At 33.2% G+C, this 18,654-nt stretch overlaps 1 protein-coding gene across 1 annotated transcript in view; it reads right to left on the bottom strand.

Annotated features, from left to right (window-relative positions):
• The window catches only part of LOC126878485 (cytotoxic granule associated RNA binding protein TIA1-like), a 383,419-nt gene that overhangs the window by 83,391 nt on the left and 281,374 nt on the right, over positions 1-18,654 (bottom strand). The window contains exons 4-5 of the mRNA XM_050641237.1: positions 11,548-11,728; positions 4,149-4,278 (exon numbers count right to left, since the gene is read on the bottom strand). Of these exons, the coding sequence (XP_050497194.1) occupies positions 4,149-4,278; positions 11,548-11,728 (311 nt within the window). The remainder of the gene's footprint in view (positions 1-4,148; positions 4,279-11,547; positions 11,729-18,654) is intronic.

Below are 18,654 nucleotides of genomic sequence, written 5' to 3'. Positions count from 1 at the left end.
TTTTTTTTATCTCCCACGCCACGTAGTTTTTGAATAAACGCATTTTAAGTCTGCGATACAACATAATTTTTGCATATCATTGTAGTTAGACCCGAAAAATAAACTTGAAACCATAATAATTGTGCCAGTTCTCATATTTATGTCGCAAATTCCATTTGAAGAAATTTGAGATACATTTTTGTAAATTTTTATGATTTTAAGTTATTTTTCGGGTGTAACTGTAACTACCATGATATGCTGCAAAAAATTATGTTGCCCCGCAGATTTAAAATGCGTTTATCTCGAAAACGGTTGAGTTTAGCGAGATGAATGTAGTATACCTTTTTTAAGTAAAAATATTAATAGAATAAAATTTTTTATTTAGAAAGTATGTAGAGTGGGTAATAAAAAAATTGAACCTATTAAATTAGCGATGAAAGGCGTATGTGGCGCCCCCTGGATAATACATCATTTTTGGTGACGAATTTAGATTTCTCGTCTCAAAAAATCCCCGCTTACCAAATTTTGTGTTATTATCCCATGTCTGTTAGGAAATATTCAAGAATAAATAAAATAAAAGTTTTAACTTTGACACCCTGTATTTCGGTTATTATCAACTTTCGTACTAAGGTAAGTTAGCTCAAATCGACATATTTTAACCTCAGGAATCTAGTGTTAAGCTATAGCCCATTCTGTACCAAACACCCTTTATACAGTGTGTCGCATTTAAGATGAAGACACCCTTATATTTCGGCTATTAAAATAAATACAGATTTGAAATTTTGCAGTCATTGATTTTGATGGTTTACACTTTTTAAGATAGTCAACTGAAATTTAAATTTTAAACGCGGCCTACTGCGAATTCACAAACAGGACGAATTTTCAATATTTTGTTTCGCGTTAGAGATATCGCAAAAAGTTATTTGGAAAAATTGTTAGAAATATTATTCTGACCCCACATACCAAATTTCATGACAAAATTCGAATTTTTCGTTTTTTTCAGAATTGGTAGTCAAGATCCTAAAACATGCAATTGGCAGTTCCGAGATGCAGCTCGACACAACCAATAGTCAAAGGCTCAAAAAATCTAGCCTACCTATAGCCCGAAAATACACGGCCAGGCAAGCAACAATACAGCCGCTGTGCTTAGCGTAAAGAGTGAGACAAATGCGAATTCTGTTCGGCTACTTTTTAGAGAGCCTGCCCTAGGGTAAAGCCGTCGTAGTAATGCTACGCTACGGGGAGCGTACAATAATTATTACAACTTCAGAGATGAATTAAAAAGTAGCTTTGCTTTATTTTAGATTTTTAGATACTTCGGTATTGTCTCAAAATTTATAAATTACAGTTTTGAAATAAGTAATTTATATTAATAAATAATTTATCATTGTACATTTGAAGAGGTTAGGCGGCGCCTACCTTGCCTACCCTGACGGGCCGCCCCTGTTCTCAACAAAACATGCATTGAAAAATTAAAATGAAACGTATCAAACTTTCATATGAAGAATGTACCAACATAAAAAATAGAATTAGGCTAGTAGCAACGCCTTCTCTTATCGAACCGCAAAGCTTATTGAACAGTCTAGTACAGTGGTTCTTAAACGTTTTGAGTTATGTACCACAAGATTCTATTCATTTTTTGTGGTACCACCTAACTGAAATACCTATCAAGTTGGTAATATAATTAACTACAAATATGCTGGAGTTTGGCTGTGTTTTTGTACCGCAAATAATGATATGCACCACCAGTGGTACATGTACAACAGTTTGAGAACCCCTGATCTAGTACATATCTTATTAATATATTATTTCTCTTTTGCTGTACCTACTCCATTTGAAAATTGTTGATAGTATAGTTTTCTATGAGCACAGACAGGGAAATATATATGAAAATAATCAGAGTAAAGATGAGGGAACCGAAATAACAAAGTTAGAAGTTATGCATGCAGTAAAGTCCAAATACCAAGTGAATTGCTAAAACTGGCCAATGGAAAAAATACAGATCTTTTAAAAGATGAAGTAGTTTTCAATCCTAATAGCAATATTATTAATATTTAAAAATATTAAAATATTACTAAAAGATTTTTAAATTGAAAGCTTATTGGTCAATTTCCTTGGTAACACCTCCATGGCTTCTAAAATTTGCAAGCCAGATGGATGCTGAAGCGAAGAAGACAAGAGGGAATTCAAAAAACTTACAATTCACGACCCCGTCTGTTCAGCTGGTAAATTCCAACTGAAAATGGACCTAGTTACTCAAAGAAGTAACGACCAATATAAAAATAAAATAAAAATTCCATTTTTATTCAGTTGCAATGCGAAGGCAAAACAATCTTATTTTTCATTTAGAATACGGACCGCAGTCCAGCACTCTGAATCGACGATTTTCGACTCTTGTTGGAGTCTCATGGGAGATAACGTAGGCCCGCTACTCCATATGCTAACCAACACCGAGAGTTTATCCCCCACACCGCAACTGACGTGAATGGACTGGGTGATTAGCGTCATCTGGCAATTGAAAGATGAAGTAGTTTTCAATCCTAATAGCAATATTAATAATATTTAAAAATATTAAAATATTACTAAAATATTTTTAAATTGAAAACTTATTGGTCTATTTCCTTGGTAACACCTCCATGGCTTCTAAAATTTGCAAGCCAGATGGATGCTGAAGCGAAGAAGACAAGGGGGAATTCAAAAAACTTACAATTCACGACCCCGTCTGTTCAGCTGGTAAATTCCAACAGAAAATGGACCTAGTTACTCAAAGAAGTAACGACCAATATAAAAATAAAATAAAAATTCCATTTTTATTCAGTTGCAATGCGAAGGCAAAACAATCTTATTTTTCACTTAGAATACGGAGCGCAGTCCCGCACTCTGAATCGACGATTTTCGACTCTTGTTGGAGTCTCATCGGAAAGAACGTAGGCCTGCTACTCCATACTCTAAGTGATCAACACCGAGAGTTTATCCACCACACCGCAACTGACCAACTGACTGAGAGTTTATCCCAAACACCGCAACTGACTTCTTGTACTCAAAAACAAGAATTTGGATATGAGGGATGTAACATTGATATCAAATTTATACTACAGCCAACGATCAAATGTGAAAATTGGAAGAGAAGTGTCAGAAGAAATGGAGATAAAGAGAGGGGTCAGGCAAGATTGCATACTGTCGCCGTTATTATTTAACGCTTATTCTGAAGAAATCATACAAGAAGTTTTGGTAAACGAGACAGTCGGCATAAAAGTGAATGGAAGCTTAATTAATACCATTAGGTATGCCGACAATACAGTCATAATAGCCGACAACTTGGAAGAGTTGGAAAGAATAATGAACAAAATATTAAGATATATTGGAGAATACGGACTATCTTTTAACATAAAAAAACCAAGTATATGAAAATTAAAATGAACAACACAACAAACGAAACATTAACCGCAGATTGCGGTCAGCAGATTGAGAGAGTAAATATACTTACCTGGGAAAGGTAATCACAGAAAATAACGATTATACTGCAGAAATAAGAGTGAGAATTGAAAAAGCACGTGCCAACTTCGTAAAAATGAAAAAGATTTTATGCAGCAAAGATTTGACGTTGGCCCTCAGAATAAGACTAATTAAATGTTATGTACACAGTGTGCTTTACTATGGAGCTGAATCATGGACATTAAATCAAAATGCAATAAATCGACTTAACACGTTTGAAATGTGGGCATTCATAAGAGTCACGCATATAGAAGTGTTAAGGAGAATAGACAGAGATAGGGAAATTGAAAATACAATAAAAAAAGGAGATTGCAATATCTCGTGATGAGAGGCGCAAGATATAACATCTGGAGACTCATAATTCAAGGTAAAATAGAGGGTAGGAGAAGCGTAGGAAGGAGATGCGTTTCCTGGTTGAAGAACCTGAGAGAATGGCTTGGTTTCAGCTCAAGGCAACTGCTCAGAGCAGCTCCTCGAAGGTCAAAATATCCATGATGATTGCCAACCTTCGTCTCGGAGATGGCACTTGAAGAAGAATAGTTTTTATGATACAGCTGACAACCCCTCAATGAAATATTATAAACCAGTAACAAAACTATTTAAAATTTCTCATGTTTTAATAGAGTGTTCATTGTTTAATAATGGAATCAACTTACTAAAATAACTTTACTCACCTGACCAGTGACGGGTGCATTATTGGGATCTCCGGATTCTTTTCCCCAAGAACATTTGACAATTTGACCATTGATGTCTGTATTATGAACTGCTACTATAGCATGCGTGGCGGATTCTTTCGTAGAAAATCTGAAAAAGTAAAAGAACGACTATCAGTAAGGCTCGATGCACATTTCCGTATTTTCAAGCTGCGTACCCGCTGCGGGTAAGCCGCGCGAAATCGCTGGCGGTTCAGCAGTGCATGAGTTGAATTTATTCACTGCACACTCGAGCTGACCCGCGGCGTGCACGCGAGTGTGCAGTGAATAACATCAACTCATGTACTGCTGACCCGTCAGCGATCGCCCGCAGCTTGCCCGCAGCGGGCACGCAGCTTGAAAACACGCAAATGTGAAGCGAGCCTAGAGTCGTATACTGCCCTCAGAAGCAAAATGGTATTAACGACTAATTAATTAAAATAAGCAATTTGTGATTTTTGCTACAAAAACATTCCATACGTAGAGCTAAATAAACTCAGCTTGCCACTCTTACAACAAATTCTTTCTTCTTTTTATGTATTTTGACTACGCCGTTTTCGTTCTCCACAGCACTGTATTTATTCAATCTCCTTCTCTCAAGTCTCTATCTATCATAGCATTTCCTATGTAATTTTTCCATCTCATAGCATGTCTTCCTCTCTGTCTTGGTCCCAATCCAATATTCTTTTCGGCCACCTCTGCTCTGGCATTATTCTTTGTACATGCCCGAACCACTGTAGGGTTCTGTTTTCCAACTTATTTGTAATTGAGCATTTTACTTCCATTCTGTTCCATATTTACTCTGTTCTTATTCTATCCTTTCTGGTAATTTGGAGACATCTTCTCATAAAGTCCAATTCAAATGTTCGTATTTGGTGTTACCATTGGCCATACTTGCGCTCCATACAGAGCCGTGCGGTACATCTTTTCAATATGATGCAAGTCTTCGAAATGCCGCCCCTTAAATTTATTGAAACTTAACGAAAACTTTTATTTTAAAAACAAAACTTACTTTAAATTAAATGGAATATATATTCACTACATTAAGTGGGTAGGCGCAAAATTTGCTTGCAATGATTTTTAAATGCATTCATTCTTTTTCGAATCCTGAGAAAACTAATTAGTATTTTTGAAAGTCCCTGAAAGTCTCTATAATGTCTATTTGAATAGGTTACAGGGTGAAAAAAAAAAAAAGAAAATTGATTGTAATTTTTAATTTCAAATTTCTTATTCAAAAGAAAACTTTTGTTTATTCTAAGGGACTTTCGACCCTCGGTAATAATGTAATCTTTCAATCTGCGTTTAAATTTTTCAAAAATATTTATTAGTTTTTTCAGGATTCGAAAAAAGTGAATGCATTTAAAAAGCATTGCAAGCAAATTTTGCGCCTATGTTCTTAAGTAACATTCACAAAAATTATAATTTTACCCTTCTGACTTTAATTTTGGCAAACTCTTCAATCAGATTGGTGTAGTCTAGTGGAGATAGAGAGGTGTAGCAGCTAGTGAGAATAGTGAGAACTCTATTGAAATTAGTGCTAAATTTTTTAGTTTTGTTTGTCTTATGGAGCTTCGTAAACAATTTTTAATTATGAAAAACTTCTTTCCCCACTAGCTACCGAGACAGGAAGCAGGCGCGGATACAGAGGGGGGTCAACGGGTCCATGGACCCCCTATTGTATTGGACGCCCACCCATGACCCCACGGACTAGTTCCGTGTTTCATCCGTAGCACGGAAAGAGTCGCACCAGAGCTCAATCCTTTTGATACCGTAGGTATCTGGGATGAGTGAATTTTATCCTTAGAGTAAGTGTGAGTCGTATGACTAAATCTGGATAATATAATATTTGCGGTAAGTCTACCCCCCCCCTATTATAATTTTCTAGATCCGCGCCTTGGAGTGCTAACAAAATTCTTAGTTTACAACTACTTGGGTATAAAGAAATTAGGTCATTTTGATACAAATAGTTCAAAACATCTAAAGGTTTCATGGAGTATGGTATCATTTGAAATATATCACGGAATTCTTTTAGAATATCATTATATGATGAGATTTTTTTTCTTTTTCTATTGAAAGTATTGAATGAAGATTCATACAATAGTTTTCCAGTGTTTCTCTATTTCCCCTTAATTTAAAAATACATACCATGTAAAAATTTAAAAATTTTATTATGAGTTTCTAGAAGCGAAAATCGAACAATCAAATAATTAACGGCAGTGTCTAAAATATAGATATTTATTTAAAATAAATTTGAACAAATTTATTTTAAATTTAGTTTCATCTGGTAAGGGCTCGTCCACAGATTTTTCGTAGTCAAATAAACGCTTTTTTCTTCTGGCTCGAATTTCATTTTCAACTAGAAATTCGGAACATATATCCAAATTTTCTGCAATTTCATTAAATTTTCATTTGGTCATTAGCCCTATTGTCTGTAACTTTTCATTTTTTCTATAGTTTATGACAGCATTTTTACACAATCTGACAATTTTTTTTATTTTATTGATTATGCCGCCCCCTTGTGATGCCGCCTGATGCGACTGCCTCGCCGCATCATAGCACGGTACGGCCCTGGCTTTATATAAGGTAAAATTCAGCACTATGCTCTGAAATATCCTTCTCCAAGTCAATAAATTTCATATGTGTTCTAATATTTTTCTCTTTGCTCTTTTCTGTCACTTGTCTCATGATGAATATATTATCTAGAAATGATGGTAATGGTCCATGTGCTGTCCTATTTTTTCTTTTATAACTGCTGAAATTATTCTTGTTATTGAACGCATTATATTGATTCCTCTATAGTTATTTATTGACACTTTGTCACCTACAAATTCTTGCAAAACTCAAAATAATACGCAACCACCTGTTTGAATATACATAGACAGCAGAATGCCACTGCATAGCACGTAGAGTCACGGTGTCTCTAATTTTATTAATGAAGCTCTAGAAGAGAAGAACTACAGTTTCACAAATTTTGTGGATATCTCTCAAACGTTTGATAGAGTGTGGTATTACCTGTAGGCTCAATAAAGTTAGGCAAGTCATTTTCCTAAATGATTTGGTTATCATTAAGTCCTACTTAACTAGAATTTCCTTGTAAAACGTAATGATCAGTACACAAGTCTAAACCAATCAAAGTCGGAGTGCCTCAGGGTAATGTGCTTGAACTTATTCTCTACCTAATTTATATCTACCCGTCCGGTGTGTAAAACAATCGCTACAGAAACGTACGCAGAGGATAAGGAAATTTTATATTCATAATCCATTCATTAGTATCCTTTTGGTTAGAGCATAATGTTATTCCAGTTTCTCAACACGGATTTCTGCCGAACCGTTCTGTAAGTAGCAACCTTCTTCACTTTCTTAATGATTGGACTTTATCTTTGGACCGATATGAACCGATTGATATTATTTATATAGATTTTTCCCGTGCATTTGATATGGTACCCATAAAAAAATTAATGCTGAAGCTGAACAACATTACGGCGTGCGTAGTGAGTTGTTATTGTGGTTAAAAAACTTCCTTTTTGAAAGAACTTTTTCGGCCAAAGTGGAAAATGACTGCAGTGTTCCACGTGCGGTAGCCAGTGGTGTCCCTCAGAGATCAATATTAGGGCCGATTCTGTTTTTGCTGTACGTATCTGATTTAACGTGCGGATGGCAGTCAAAATCGGTTTCATATGCCGACGATTTAAAGTTGTATTACTGTCCCGATATTGTTAATACTCTTCAGAGTGACCTTAACCAGTTATCAGAATGGAGCATGAAATGGGCTATTCCAATAAATACGCGTAAGTGTTGTGTCGTTCAATGTGGATATTATAATCCATATATATATAACATATTTTTTGGATGGAGTTCCTCTGAAATCGGCAGAGGAAGATAATGATTTGGGCGTGACGGCCAACCAAACGTTAAGTTGGTCTACTCAAACAGCAAAAGTAGTCGGTAAAGCTAATTCTACTTTACACCTCATAGCAAATGCTTTTCCAGAATGTCTCCGGACTTGTTTTTGAAACTCTATAAAAGTTATGTCAGACCTCACCTAGAATTTGCAGTATCTGTTTGGTCACCTCATTTACAAAGAGATATTAATTTATTAGAAGGAGTACAATGAAGAGCTACTAAGCTACCTATTAATTATGAAAGATTAAGCTATGAAACTCGATTAAGAAAGTTTAAGTTGTCTCCATGGACTCATAGAAGATAAAGAGGTGATTTAATATCTACTTAGAGAATTCTTAGGGGGGAAATTTGGGGAACATCAAATTTTTTTAATATCAGCGAAGATGCTAGACTGCGAGGTCATCACTATAAATTGAAAAAGGAATCTTTTAAAACCACTGTAAGACAAAACTTTTTGGTTAATCGAGTTTTTGATAAATGGAACAGTTTAAGTGATGACACCGTAGGATCTATTAGCTTAAATAGTTTCAAAAACAGGTTTGATGAGAAATAACTGGACATTATAACTTTACATGTGTAATGTTAACAATTTTTTGTGGTTATAGTTGTTATAAAATGTATGGATATATTTTATGTTTTCACTTTATGAAAAAAATGTAATCTTTATGTATACTTTTTAATTTTGTATCTTTTTTTTAATTTGCTATTGTAAGAACTTTTGTAAAAACCAGTTCTTTTGAATATTTATTTTAATTTAATTTTTATTTTGTAAGAATTTGTTTTATGTTATATTATTTAGTTTAAGACCTACAATTATTTTGTATTTTGAGCCATATAAGCTTTGCTTTGGCTCGATATTATTGTATAATAATAATAAATAATAATAATATCCAAATCTAGAAACAGCACGACCAAATTCATTTTGTATTTGAGATTTGAACGCGCACTGGTGTTGACGTTCGGTTTTTCCAAATTTTTTGAATTTTTGTTTGGTAACGTGTCACCTAGTAAAATACCTGCACGGTACCATTACAAAATTCAGAAAATGTGATTAAATCGAACGTTAACAACAGTGCGCATCCAAATCTCAAATACTAAGTGAATTTGGTCGTGCTGTAGGTAAACCTTCCCAACCTCTTCGCACCAAACCAAACTTAACAAAAATAAATTTGGCTAAAAAAGTGGATGATTGAAAATATGTAAATGTGTTTTTTTTTAAATAAAACATCCGATTATCAATCTATTTTCGACGATTCTAATTCGCATACCCTGAAAATGTGACTAACCATTTTGAATTGTGTTCCGAAATATATATTTTATTGCGTGACATAAAAACATACAGTTTAAATTGAGTAATAACTTTAATCCAATATTTCCAATATAAATGGGTCACAATGGATGCACGTATTTTTATTCTTTAAACCAGGGCCGTGCGGTGCTAAGATGCGGCGAGGAAGTCGCACCAATCGGCACCACAATGGGGGTGGCATAAACAGTAAAATAAAAAAAAATTGTCAGATTGTTTAAAAATGTTGTCAGAAACTATAGAAAAAATGAAAAGTTACAGACAATATGGCTAATGACCAAATGAAAATTGACTGAAATTGCAGAAAATTTTGTTCCGAATTTCCAGCTGAAAGTGAAATTCGAGCCAGGAGAAAAAAGCGTTTATTTGACTACGAAAAATCTGTGGACGAGCTCTTAACAGATGAAGCTAAATTTGAAATAAATTTGTTCATCTATATTTTAGACATTGCCGTTAATACTTTGATTGATCGATTTTCGCTTCTAGAAACTAATAAAATTTTAAATTTGTATAAATGATATTTTTGAATTGAGGGAAATATATAATTGAGGGTGATATATTTCAAATGATACCATACATACTCCATGAAAACTTTAGACGTTTTGAACTATTTGTGCCAAAATGACTTAATTTCTTTATACCCAAATGCAGTTGTAAACTAAGAATTACTCCCTGTCTCGGTAGCTAGTGAGGAAAGAAGTTTTTCAAAATTAAAAACTGTTTACGAAGCTCCATAAGACAAACAAAACTAAAAAATTTAGCAAAAATAAAATAAAATTTTTATTTTTAATTCAGCTGCAATGCGAAGGCAAAACAATCTTACTTTTCAATTAGAATACGGAGCGCAGTCCAGTCCTCTGAATCGCGATTTTTGGCTTTTATTGGAGTCTCATCGGAGAGAATGTAGGCTTGTTCTCCATATGGAACAAAAATCGTGATTCAGAGGACTGGACTGCGCTCCGTATTCTAATTGAAAAGTAAGATTGTTTTGCCTTCGCATTGCAGCTGAATTAAAAATAAAATTTTTCTTTTATTTTTATATTGGTCTTTACTCCTTCTAGTAACTAGGTCCATTTTCTGTTGGAATTTACCAGCTGAACAGGCGGGGTCGTGAATTGTAAGTTTTTTGAATTTCCTCTTGTCTTCTTCGCTTCAGCATCCATTTGGCTTGCAAATTTTAGAAGCCTTGGAGGTGTTACCAAGGAAATGGACCAATAAGTTTTCAATTTAAAAATCTTTTAGTAATGTTTTAATATTTTCTAAATATTATTAACAATGCTATTAGGATCGAAACCTTAATCTTTTAAAAAATTTAGCGCTTATTTCAATAGAGTTCTCACTAGCTGCTACACCTATCTATGCCCACTAGACTACACCAATCTGATTGACGAGTTTGCCAAAATTGAAGTCATAAGGGTAAAATATAATTTTTGTAAATGTTACTTATGAGCATAAACGCAAAATTTGCTTGCAATTCTTTTTAAATGCATTCATTTTTTTTTGGAATCCTCAAAAAACTAATAAATATTTTTGAAAAATTTAAACGCTGATTGAAAGAATACATTATCAACGAGGGCTGGAAGTCCCTTAGAATAAACAAAAGGTTTTTTTTAATAAGATATTTAAAATTAAAAATTACACTCTTTTTCTCTTCAAATTCTCTTTTTTTTTTACCCTGTAACTGTAACCTATTCAAATAGACATTATAGAAATTTTCAGGGACTTTCGCCCCTCGGTAATAATGTAATCTTTTATTCTGTATTTATATTTTTCAAAAATACTAATTAGTTTTCTCAGGATACGAAAAAAAAAATGAATGCATTTAAAAAGCATTGCAAGCAAATTTTGCGCCTACCCACTTAATGTAGTGGTTAATACATATATTTCATTTAATTGAAAGTATGTTTTTTAAAATAAAAATTTTCGTTCATTTTGTGTAGGTTCTTTTAATAAAAGTAAAAGTTAAATTTCAATAATATTTAAGGGGCAGCATTTCGAAGACTTGCATCATATTGAAAAGATGTACCGCACGGCTCCTCTGCTTTAAACAACAAAAATAGTGAATTAATATAAAAAAAATGTATACGCACTAAAGCACACCACGACTGTATTTTTAATTAAAATAAAAACTACTTCATAGATCTAGTAGTCAATGATTTATATAAATATTACCTTACAAAGGCATATCCTTTTTCTTTAAATACTCTAATTTCTTGAATAGTTCCAAATGGAGCGAAAGTCTTTTGCATCAGTTCCTCTGTCAGACCGTTTGTTATACCCCCGCAATATACTGTACAATTTGTTGGACTGCTTTGGTTGTAAACTTCATCAAAGGTCAGTGGTTTGGAGTTTACTGAAACAAAAAAAAAAAATTATAAAACAGGAAACTTCCCGGGACTTGGCTGTATACCATGTAGTTAAAAAACTCCAACATCAAAGTACAAAACTCCTTAGTAGTTGGTATAATTTAATTAAAAATCTTAAAAATCCAAATGGATTGCATAAAGTTGTTCAGAACGAACGTTTCCGGACTTATCAGTCCATCATCAGTGAACTCATGTACTTGCAAAATAGCCCCAAACCCAAACAGTGGTTATATGTAGAATTAAATTTACATTCTTAAGTGGTATTATAACTCTCTCTATCTATCTAATTAGCCTTCTTCGGTCCGTATTTGGACATAGGCCTCCCCAATCCTTTTCCATTCTTCTCTGTCTGTCGCTATAGTTATCCACCTAGAGCCCATGTGCTTTTTGACATCATTTTCCCATCTCATTTGTGGCCTTCCTCTGCTTGTTCCATCGGTCTTCTTTTTGTCTTATAGTGTGCCCGGCAAATCTCCATTTCCACTTTGCAACTTCTTGTCTAACATCCCTAACTTTGGTTTTCTCTCTTATCCACTCGTTTCTCTTTTTATCCATTAATCTTATGTGCAACATTTGCCTTTCCATTGCTCTTTGCGTTTTTATGATCTTGTCCATATTTGCTCTCGTAAACATCCACGTTTGGGAACCGAAAGTGAGAACAGGGAGTACGCATTGATTGTATACCTTGGTCTTACCTGATACCTTAAAATGTTGTGGATATCTTTTGTTTTTAAGGATGTAGCTTAGTTTTCCAAATGCCGCCCATGCCAGTCTAACACGTCTTTTGATCTCTGCTGTTTGGTTTCCTTGTTAAGTTTTATAATTTGACCCAGATATATATATATATATATATATATATATATATATATATATATATATCCTCATTGTGATGTCCTCATCTGTATTTGTTTTGATTTTGGTCTTGCTGTAATTCATATTAAGGCCTATCTTTCTGGCTTCTATGTCCAGTTCTTTCATCATTTCAAACATTGTGGATATCTTTTGTTTTTAAGGATGTAGCTTAGTTTTCCAAATGCCGCCCATGCCAGTCTAACACGTCTTTTGATCTCTGCTGTTTGGTTTCCTTGTTAAGTTTTATAATTTGACCCAGATATATATATATATATATATATGAATATGGAGATGGGATGAATGAAATAGAGAATGTGGAGAAATCCCCTTACGAATAATTCACACATCCACCATTTTGGGTTGGGAAAATTTTTTGAATAGAATTAAAAATCCAAACACTAGTTCTTAGAAATGTGTTTCGCCGATGTGTGAATTATTCGTAAGGGGATTTCTCCACATTCTCTATTTCATTTGATTGATATCGTACGAGTGGTCGTTAAACCAATAACTTCTCATCTATATATATATATATATATATATATATATATATATATATATATATATATATATATATATATATATATATATATATATATATATATATATCCTCATTGTGATGTCCTCATCTGTATTTGTTTTGATTTTGGTCTTGCTGTAATTCATATTAAGGCCTATCTTTCTGGCTTCTATGTCCAGTTCTTTCATCATTTCAAACAATCCTTCTTTTTTATCGGTTATCAGTACGATGTCATCGGCGTACCTTAGGTGGTTCAAGCGTTGACCACAAATTTTTATACCTTTTCCTTCCCATTCTAATCTTTTAAAGATATCTTCCAGAGCCTGATTAAAAAGTTTCGGTGATATTGTGTCACCCTGTCTTACGCCTCTATTTATTTGAATTTATTGTGTTCCTTCGTATACTTTAATTGTTGTTGTGGCTTCTTTATATATATTGGCTACTAGGTCTGTATATCTGTCGTAAATTCTGCTGTTAATCAAAGAACTTTTCACTGCCCAATGTTCGACACTGTCAAAAGCCTTTTCGAAATCTATGAACGCTATATACAGGGTGTAACAAAAATACAGGTCATAAATTTAATCACATATTCTGGGACCAAAAATAGTTTGATTGAACCTAACTTACCTTAGTACAAATGTGCATATAAAAAAAGTTACAACCCTTTGAAGTTACAAAATGAAAATAGATTTTTTCCAATATATCGAAAACTATTAGATATTTTTTATTGAAAATGGACATGTAGTATTCTTATGGCAGTAGCATCTTAAGAAAAAATTATAGTGAAATTTGGACACCCCATAAAAATTTTATGGGGTTTTGTTTATTTAAACCCCCCCAAAATTTTGTGTACGTTCCAACTAAAGTATTATTGTAGTACCATTAGTTTAACACAATGTTTATAAAACTTTTTTGGTTCTTAATACTTTTTCGAAAAGTCAGTTTTTATCAAGAAATTTTGAATATTTGTCAAATCTACCACATATTTGTATATGGTTAAGTACGATTATGGAGACTTGTAATAATATGAAAATTTATGTATGATTTACATTGTTAGGTATATTTTGAACCATATTAAAAAAGAAGCCACATCTCGATAAAAGGTACCTTCTCGAAAAAATACAAAGAGGCAAAAAAAGTTTTAAAAACAGTGTGTTTAACTAATGGCACCGCAGTAATATTTTAATTGGAACGTACACAAACATTTGGGGGGTTTAAAAGAACAAAACCCCCATAAAATTTTTATGTAAACATATTAAAAAATAAGCCTCAACTAGATAAAAACTGCCTTATTTAAAAAATACTAAGAGGCAAAAAAGTTTTAAGAACATTGAATTTAACTAATGGTACCACAATAATAATTTAATTGAGACGTACACAAAAGTTTGGGGGGTTTAAGGGAACAAAACCCCCATACAATTTTTATGGGGTGCACAAATTTCACTATAATTTTTCTTTAAGATATTCCTGCCATAAGAATGCCACATGTCCATTTTCAATAAAAAAATCTCTAATAGTTTTCAATATACCCGAAAAAATCGATTTTCATTTTGTAACTTCAAAGGGCTGTAACTTTTTTATGTGAATATTTGTACTAAGATAAGTTAGGTTAATTCGACCTATTTTTGATCCCAGAATATGTGATTTAATTTATGACCTGTATTTTTGTTACACCCTTTAGTGGGATGTGATATTCATTTGCTCGTTCTATAAGGATTTTTATACTTAATAAATGGTCACTTAGGCTAAATCCCTTTCTAAAACCAGCTTGTTCTTTCCACTGGTATCCGTCGAATTTTGTCGTCAATCTATTGGTTAAAATTTTTGTTAGGAGTTTATCATTACATTGAGGAGTGTTATAGGACGGTAGTTTTTTTATATCTGCTTTGTCTCCTTCTTTGTGTAGGATAATGGTTACGGATTTCTTCCAGTTGTTTGGGATTATTTTTTCTTTTAATATTTTGTTAAAAAGGGAATGGAGAGTATTAACTTTATTTCTGATTCACTGAGTTAACACTGTAACCTTTAACCTGTTAAAGGTATTATAACACTGAGTTTTACTACTTTTATCAGAAATAAAGGTAGTATAACTCAGTGGTATATAACTCAGATAAGAAATATGTTCTTAAAGAACTAGATGCCATTCAAAATACTTGATTGCGAGTCGCTTTGGGCGCTTTTCGAACAAGTTCCATACTAAGTATATGTAGTGAGTCAGGGCAAACCCCCCTAGAATTTAGAAGAGATTTTTTAAGTTTGTCGTTTGCTTGTAGAGTTATATCCTCTCCAGATAACTTAGTTTACTATAATGTACATACAAATCATTTCAGTTAGTACTTCTCATCTCACCCTTAATGCCCGCCTTTCTATGAACGAATCAACTGATCACTACATAAATATCATATAACATTCCCGACCATATTCCATCCTACCGAAAATCCTTTTCCATGGACTGTAAATAAACCACGAATTATTACTAATTTGTCAAGATTTAATAAACATGAATCCCCACCAACCATAATATTAAATCATCTCAAAGACATTATGGATAGATTTGGCAACTACCAACAGATCTACACAGATGCATCAGAAACAGCGGACGGAGTGGGGGCAGCAATTTTTTTTTCAATACACATAATGCTAAATTAAAGCTGCATAACAACTGGACTATCTCCAATGCAGAGCTATATGCAATCCTTGAAGCTTTAAAATACGTTAACAAATCAAACCAGAGAAATAACACAATCACAACGGACTCAATTAAAGCTCTTTGTGATATCCAAAACATATATTCCAGCAACCCTATTCATAAAGACATTTATAAAAAACTTCAACATGCTGCAAATGAAAACAAACACTTGGTATTAATCTGGATTCCATATGATATTGGAGTACACGGTAACGAGGTTGTGGACCGCCTAGCTCACGAAGCAGCAACAAGTGATGGTCAAGTTTATCTAAATAAAATAGTGTCAAGTGATGTTAAATTGTGTTTTAAAAACGTAGTCAGTTGTGCGTGGCAAAACAAGTGGTCGCAGTGTACCGAAAAACTAAAACAAATTAAAGGCAATGCTTTACAAAAGCAGGCTTTTTCGTTACCTAGGAAAAAACAAGTTATCTTCACTCAACTCCGACTTGGTCACACCCGTCATACACATCTCTACAGAAACAGAATAACTAGAGACAATTCTTCATACTGCAACCAGTGTCAAACAAATGTAACAATAAAACATATCTTAACTGATTGTCAAATATACCAGCAAACGAGAAGTAAACTCAACCTTCCCAGGGACATATCTGAGCTTCTGAAGGTACGTATCCTTACGTGGGTGCTCCGTGCTCGGTGTAGCTGCTCAAATGGATACGGGATTGTGAGCGCCGAGCGGCGAGCACCAACATATCCAATATGTGGAGCTGCTACTCCGAGCACGGAGCACCCACGTATGGATACGTAACTTAGAGACAATAAAAATATCAACAATATCATAAAGTTTTTAACAGATATATGAATAAAAGACATTTAATTGTATCACAAATTTTTCAGGTATCCTTTTTGTTATGGTTTGTTTTTAAACCAGGAGGAGTAAACTAAAAAGACAGATTCACACCCAAGAAATCCACTAGAAAAATCACCAAATACATCTTTTTTTTTTGGTTGATCATATCGGCTTTCGACGATAATCCATACATACTATATTATGCTAATACGTCACTAAAGAGTTCTAAAAACAACCGTTTTTTTATATAAAAGTAGACTAAAAATTTAAAAATTAAAGGAATAACGCAAAAAACACAAAAAATCGCCGATGTAACTTAATTAACCTATAAAATGACAGAAGTGTCTAAATTTCGTAAATGTCATTAGTGTCAAAATTTCGTAACAGTGGAGTTAACTTGCCTGAGGCTGGACCAATTACAAACGAGCATTACGGCGCGGTAAATTTGAATTAGTCCTCTTGCTTAAAAAACAGACCATAGTGCATATTTATGTATTTACTTAATATTGTAATCTCAAAAAATATTTTTTTGATTGAATATTTTCACGGCCACCTAATAAAATTTCACGTAATTTTTGTTGCAATTAACGTTTGGCTTAAAGAATCACGAATAACTCACAAATTAAAGCACTTGGAAGTAGGGAATGCTTAAGAAATAAAAAAGTACCATAAAATTCATTACGATACTAAAATAGAGGATGTTCCATTTAAGAAAACTCAGAAAATACTCATTCCGAGTTTCGACCAACTCTGTATACTAAAATTAAATTTTTCGTTATATTAATAATGTTCAACAATAGTAGACTATATTAAAATTTGTTTGAACATAAATAGAAATTTTGATGTTAAATCACTACAATTCTACAGGGCGTGAATGATGCTACGAAATTAACAAAAAAGCGTACATATCTTTAAAACTACCTCGTATAATATTACAAAACCCTATATTTTATGAAAGAAGACATCGATGAGAATCCAAAAATGTAAAAGTATACAGGGTGTTCCATTTAAAAAAATATGTTTGTGTTACCCTGTCAATACGGGTCGCCCTGTATATTTGAAATTATTTTTAAATTATGGTCCTATTTGTATCCCAACTTTTACCTGAATAATTTTTTTAGTATATCTTACGACAAACGAGTAATTGGACTTTGTCAAACTAATGCCCCACCCTGTATACTGTATACCATCCCTACTAAAACACTTGACTCACTATATTGAAGTTACACTAGCAATTTTTCAAAACTGTAAACATTTCATTAATTTTGGAAAATGGAATCCATTTCATAAAATGGAATCGAATAAGTACTTTAGGCATTCAAGAGTGTTTGAAAATCGTTTGTTTACTACACTGCGCGTCAATTGTAGCTTTTCAACTTGAATATTGTATTTTAGCCAGCATGATAATCATTCACATGACCTACAATGTTTTATGAAATACTAATTTAGAGAATGATCTTCATACTAACTGAATAATTAATGAAATTTTATGAAATAATAATTTCTTTTTTTTTAACACGAAATATATACACTCACCGGCAATTTTTTATTAAGTTGATTAAGTTTTAATTAAGTGACAATCTATAACTTGATTATTTGTTCTCCGATTTTCAAAATTCTTGCATGCGTTTGTAGGTACATGTATTGATGTCGTTTGCTATTATTCCCATAACAACAAATTTTTGCTTAGATGGCATTATACGGGGGTGAATTGAAGCGTTGTTTTTTCTCCTAACTTTGAAAAATTCTGTGGAAAAATTGGAGGGCTGATTTTGTTTCATACTCTTTTTGTATTATTCTGGAGGTATCACTAAGGTTTTTTTGAATTATCCGAATATCTCTTTTTTTGTAAGAGCTGTAATTAAAAACACTGCTTTGAAGGTTTATTTAATTCAAAATATCAAACGCACTAAAATTGACAAAACAAAACAAAATTAACAACAAAACAAAACAATTCAATAGCGGGTATGTCCACCTTTTGCAGCAACGACTGCTCGCAATCTGTTTAGCATCGCATAAAGATGTGTTTTCCTTGCCTGGGAAATAG

The sequence above is a fragment of the Diabrotica virgifera genome, chromosome 10 (assembly GCF_917563875.1).
Source record: "Diabrotica virgifera virgifera chromosome 10, PGI_DIABVI_V3a".
In the NCBI taxonomy this organism is placed as follows: domain Eukaryota; kingdom Metazoa; phylum Arthropoda; class Insecta; order Coleoptera; family Chrysomelidae; genus Diabrotica; species Diabrotica virgifera.
Note: the sequence above shows the minus strand (reverse complement) of the source record. Positions and strands in the feature narration are given on the sequence as shown.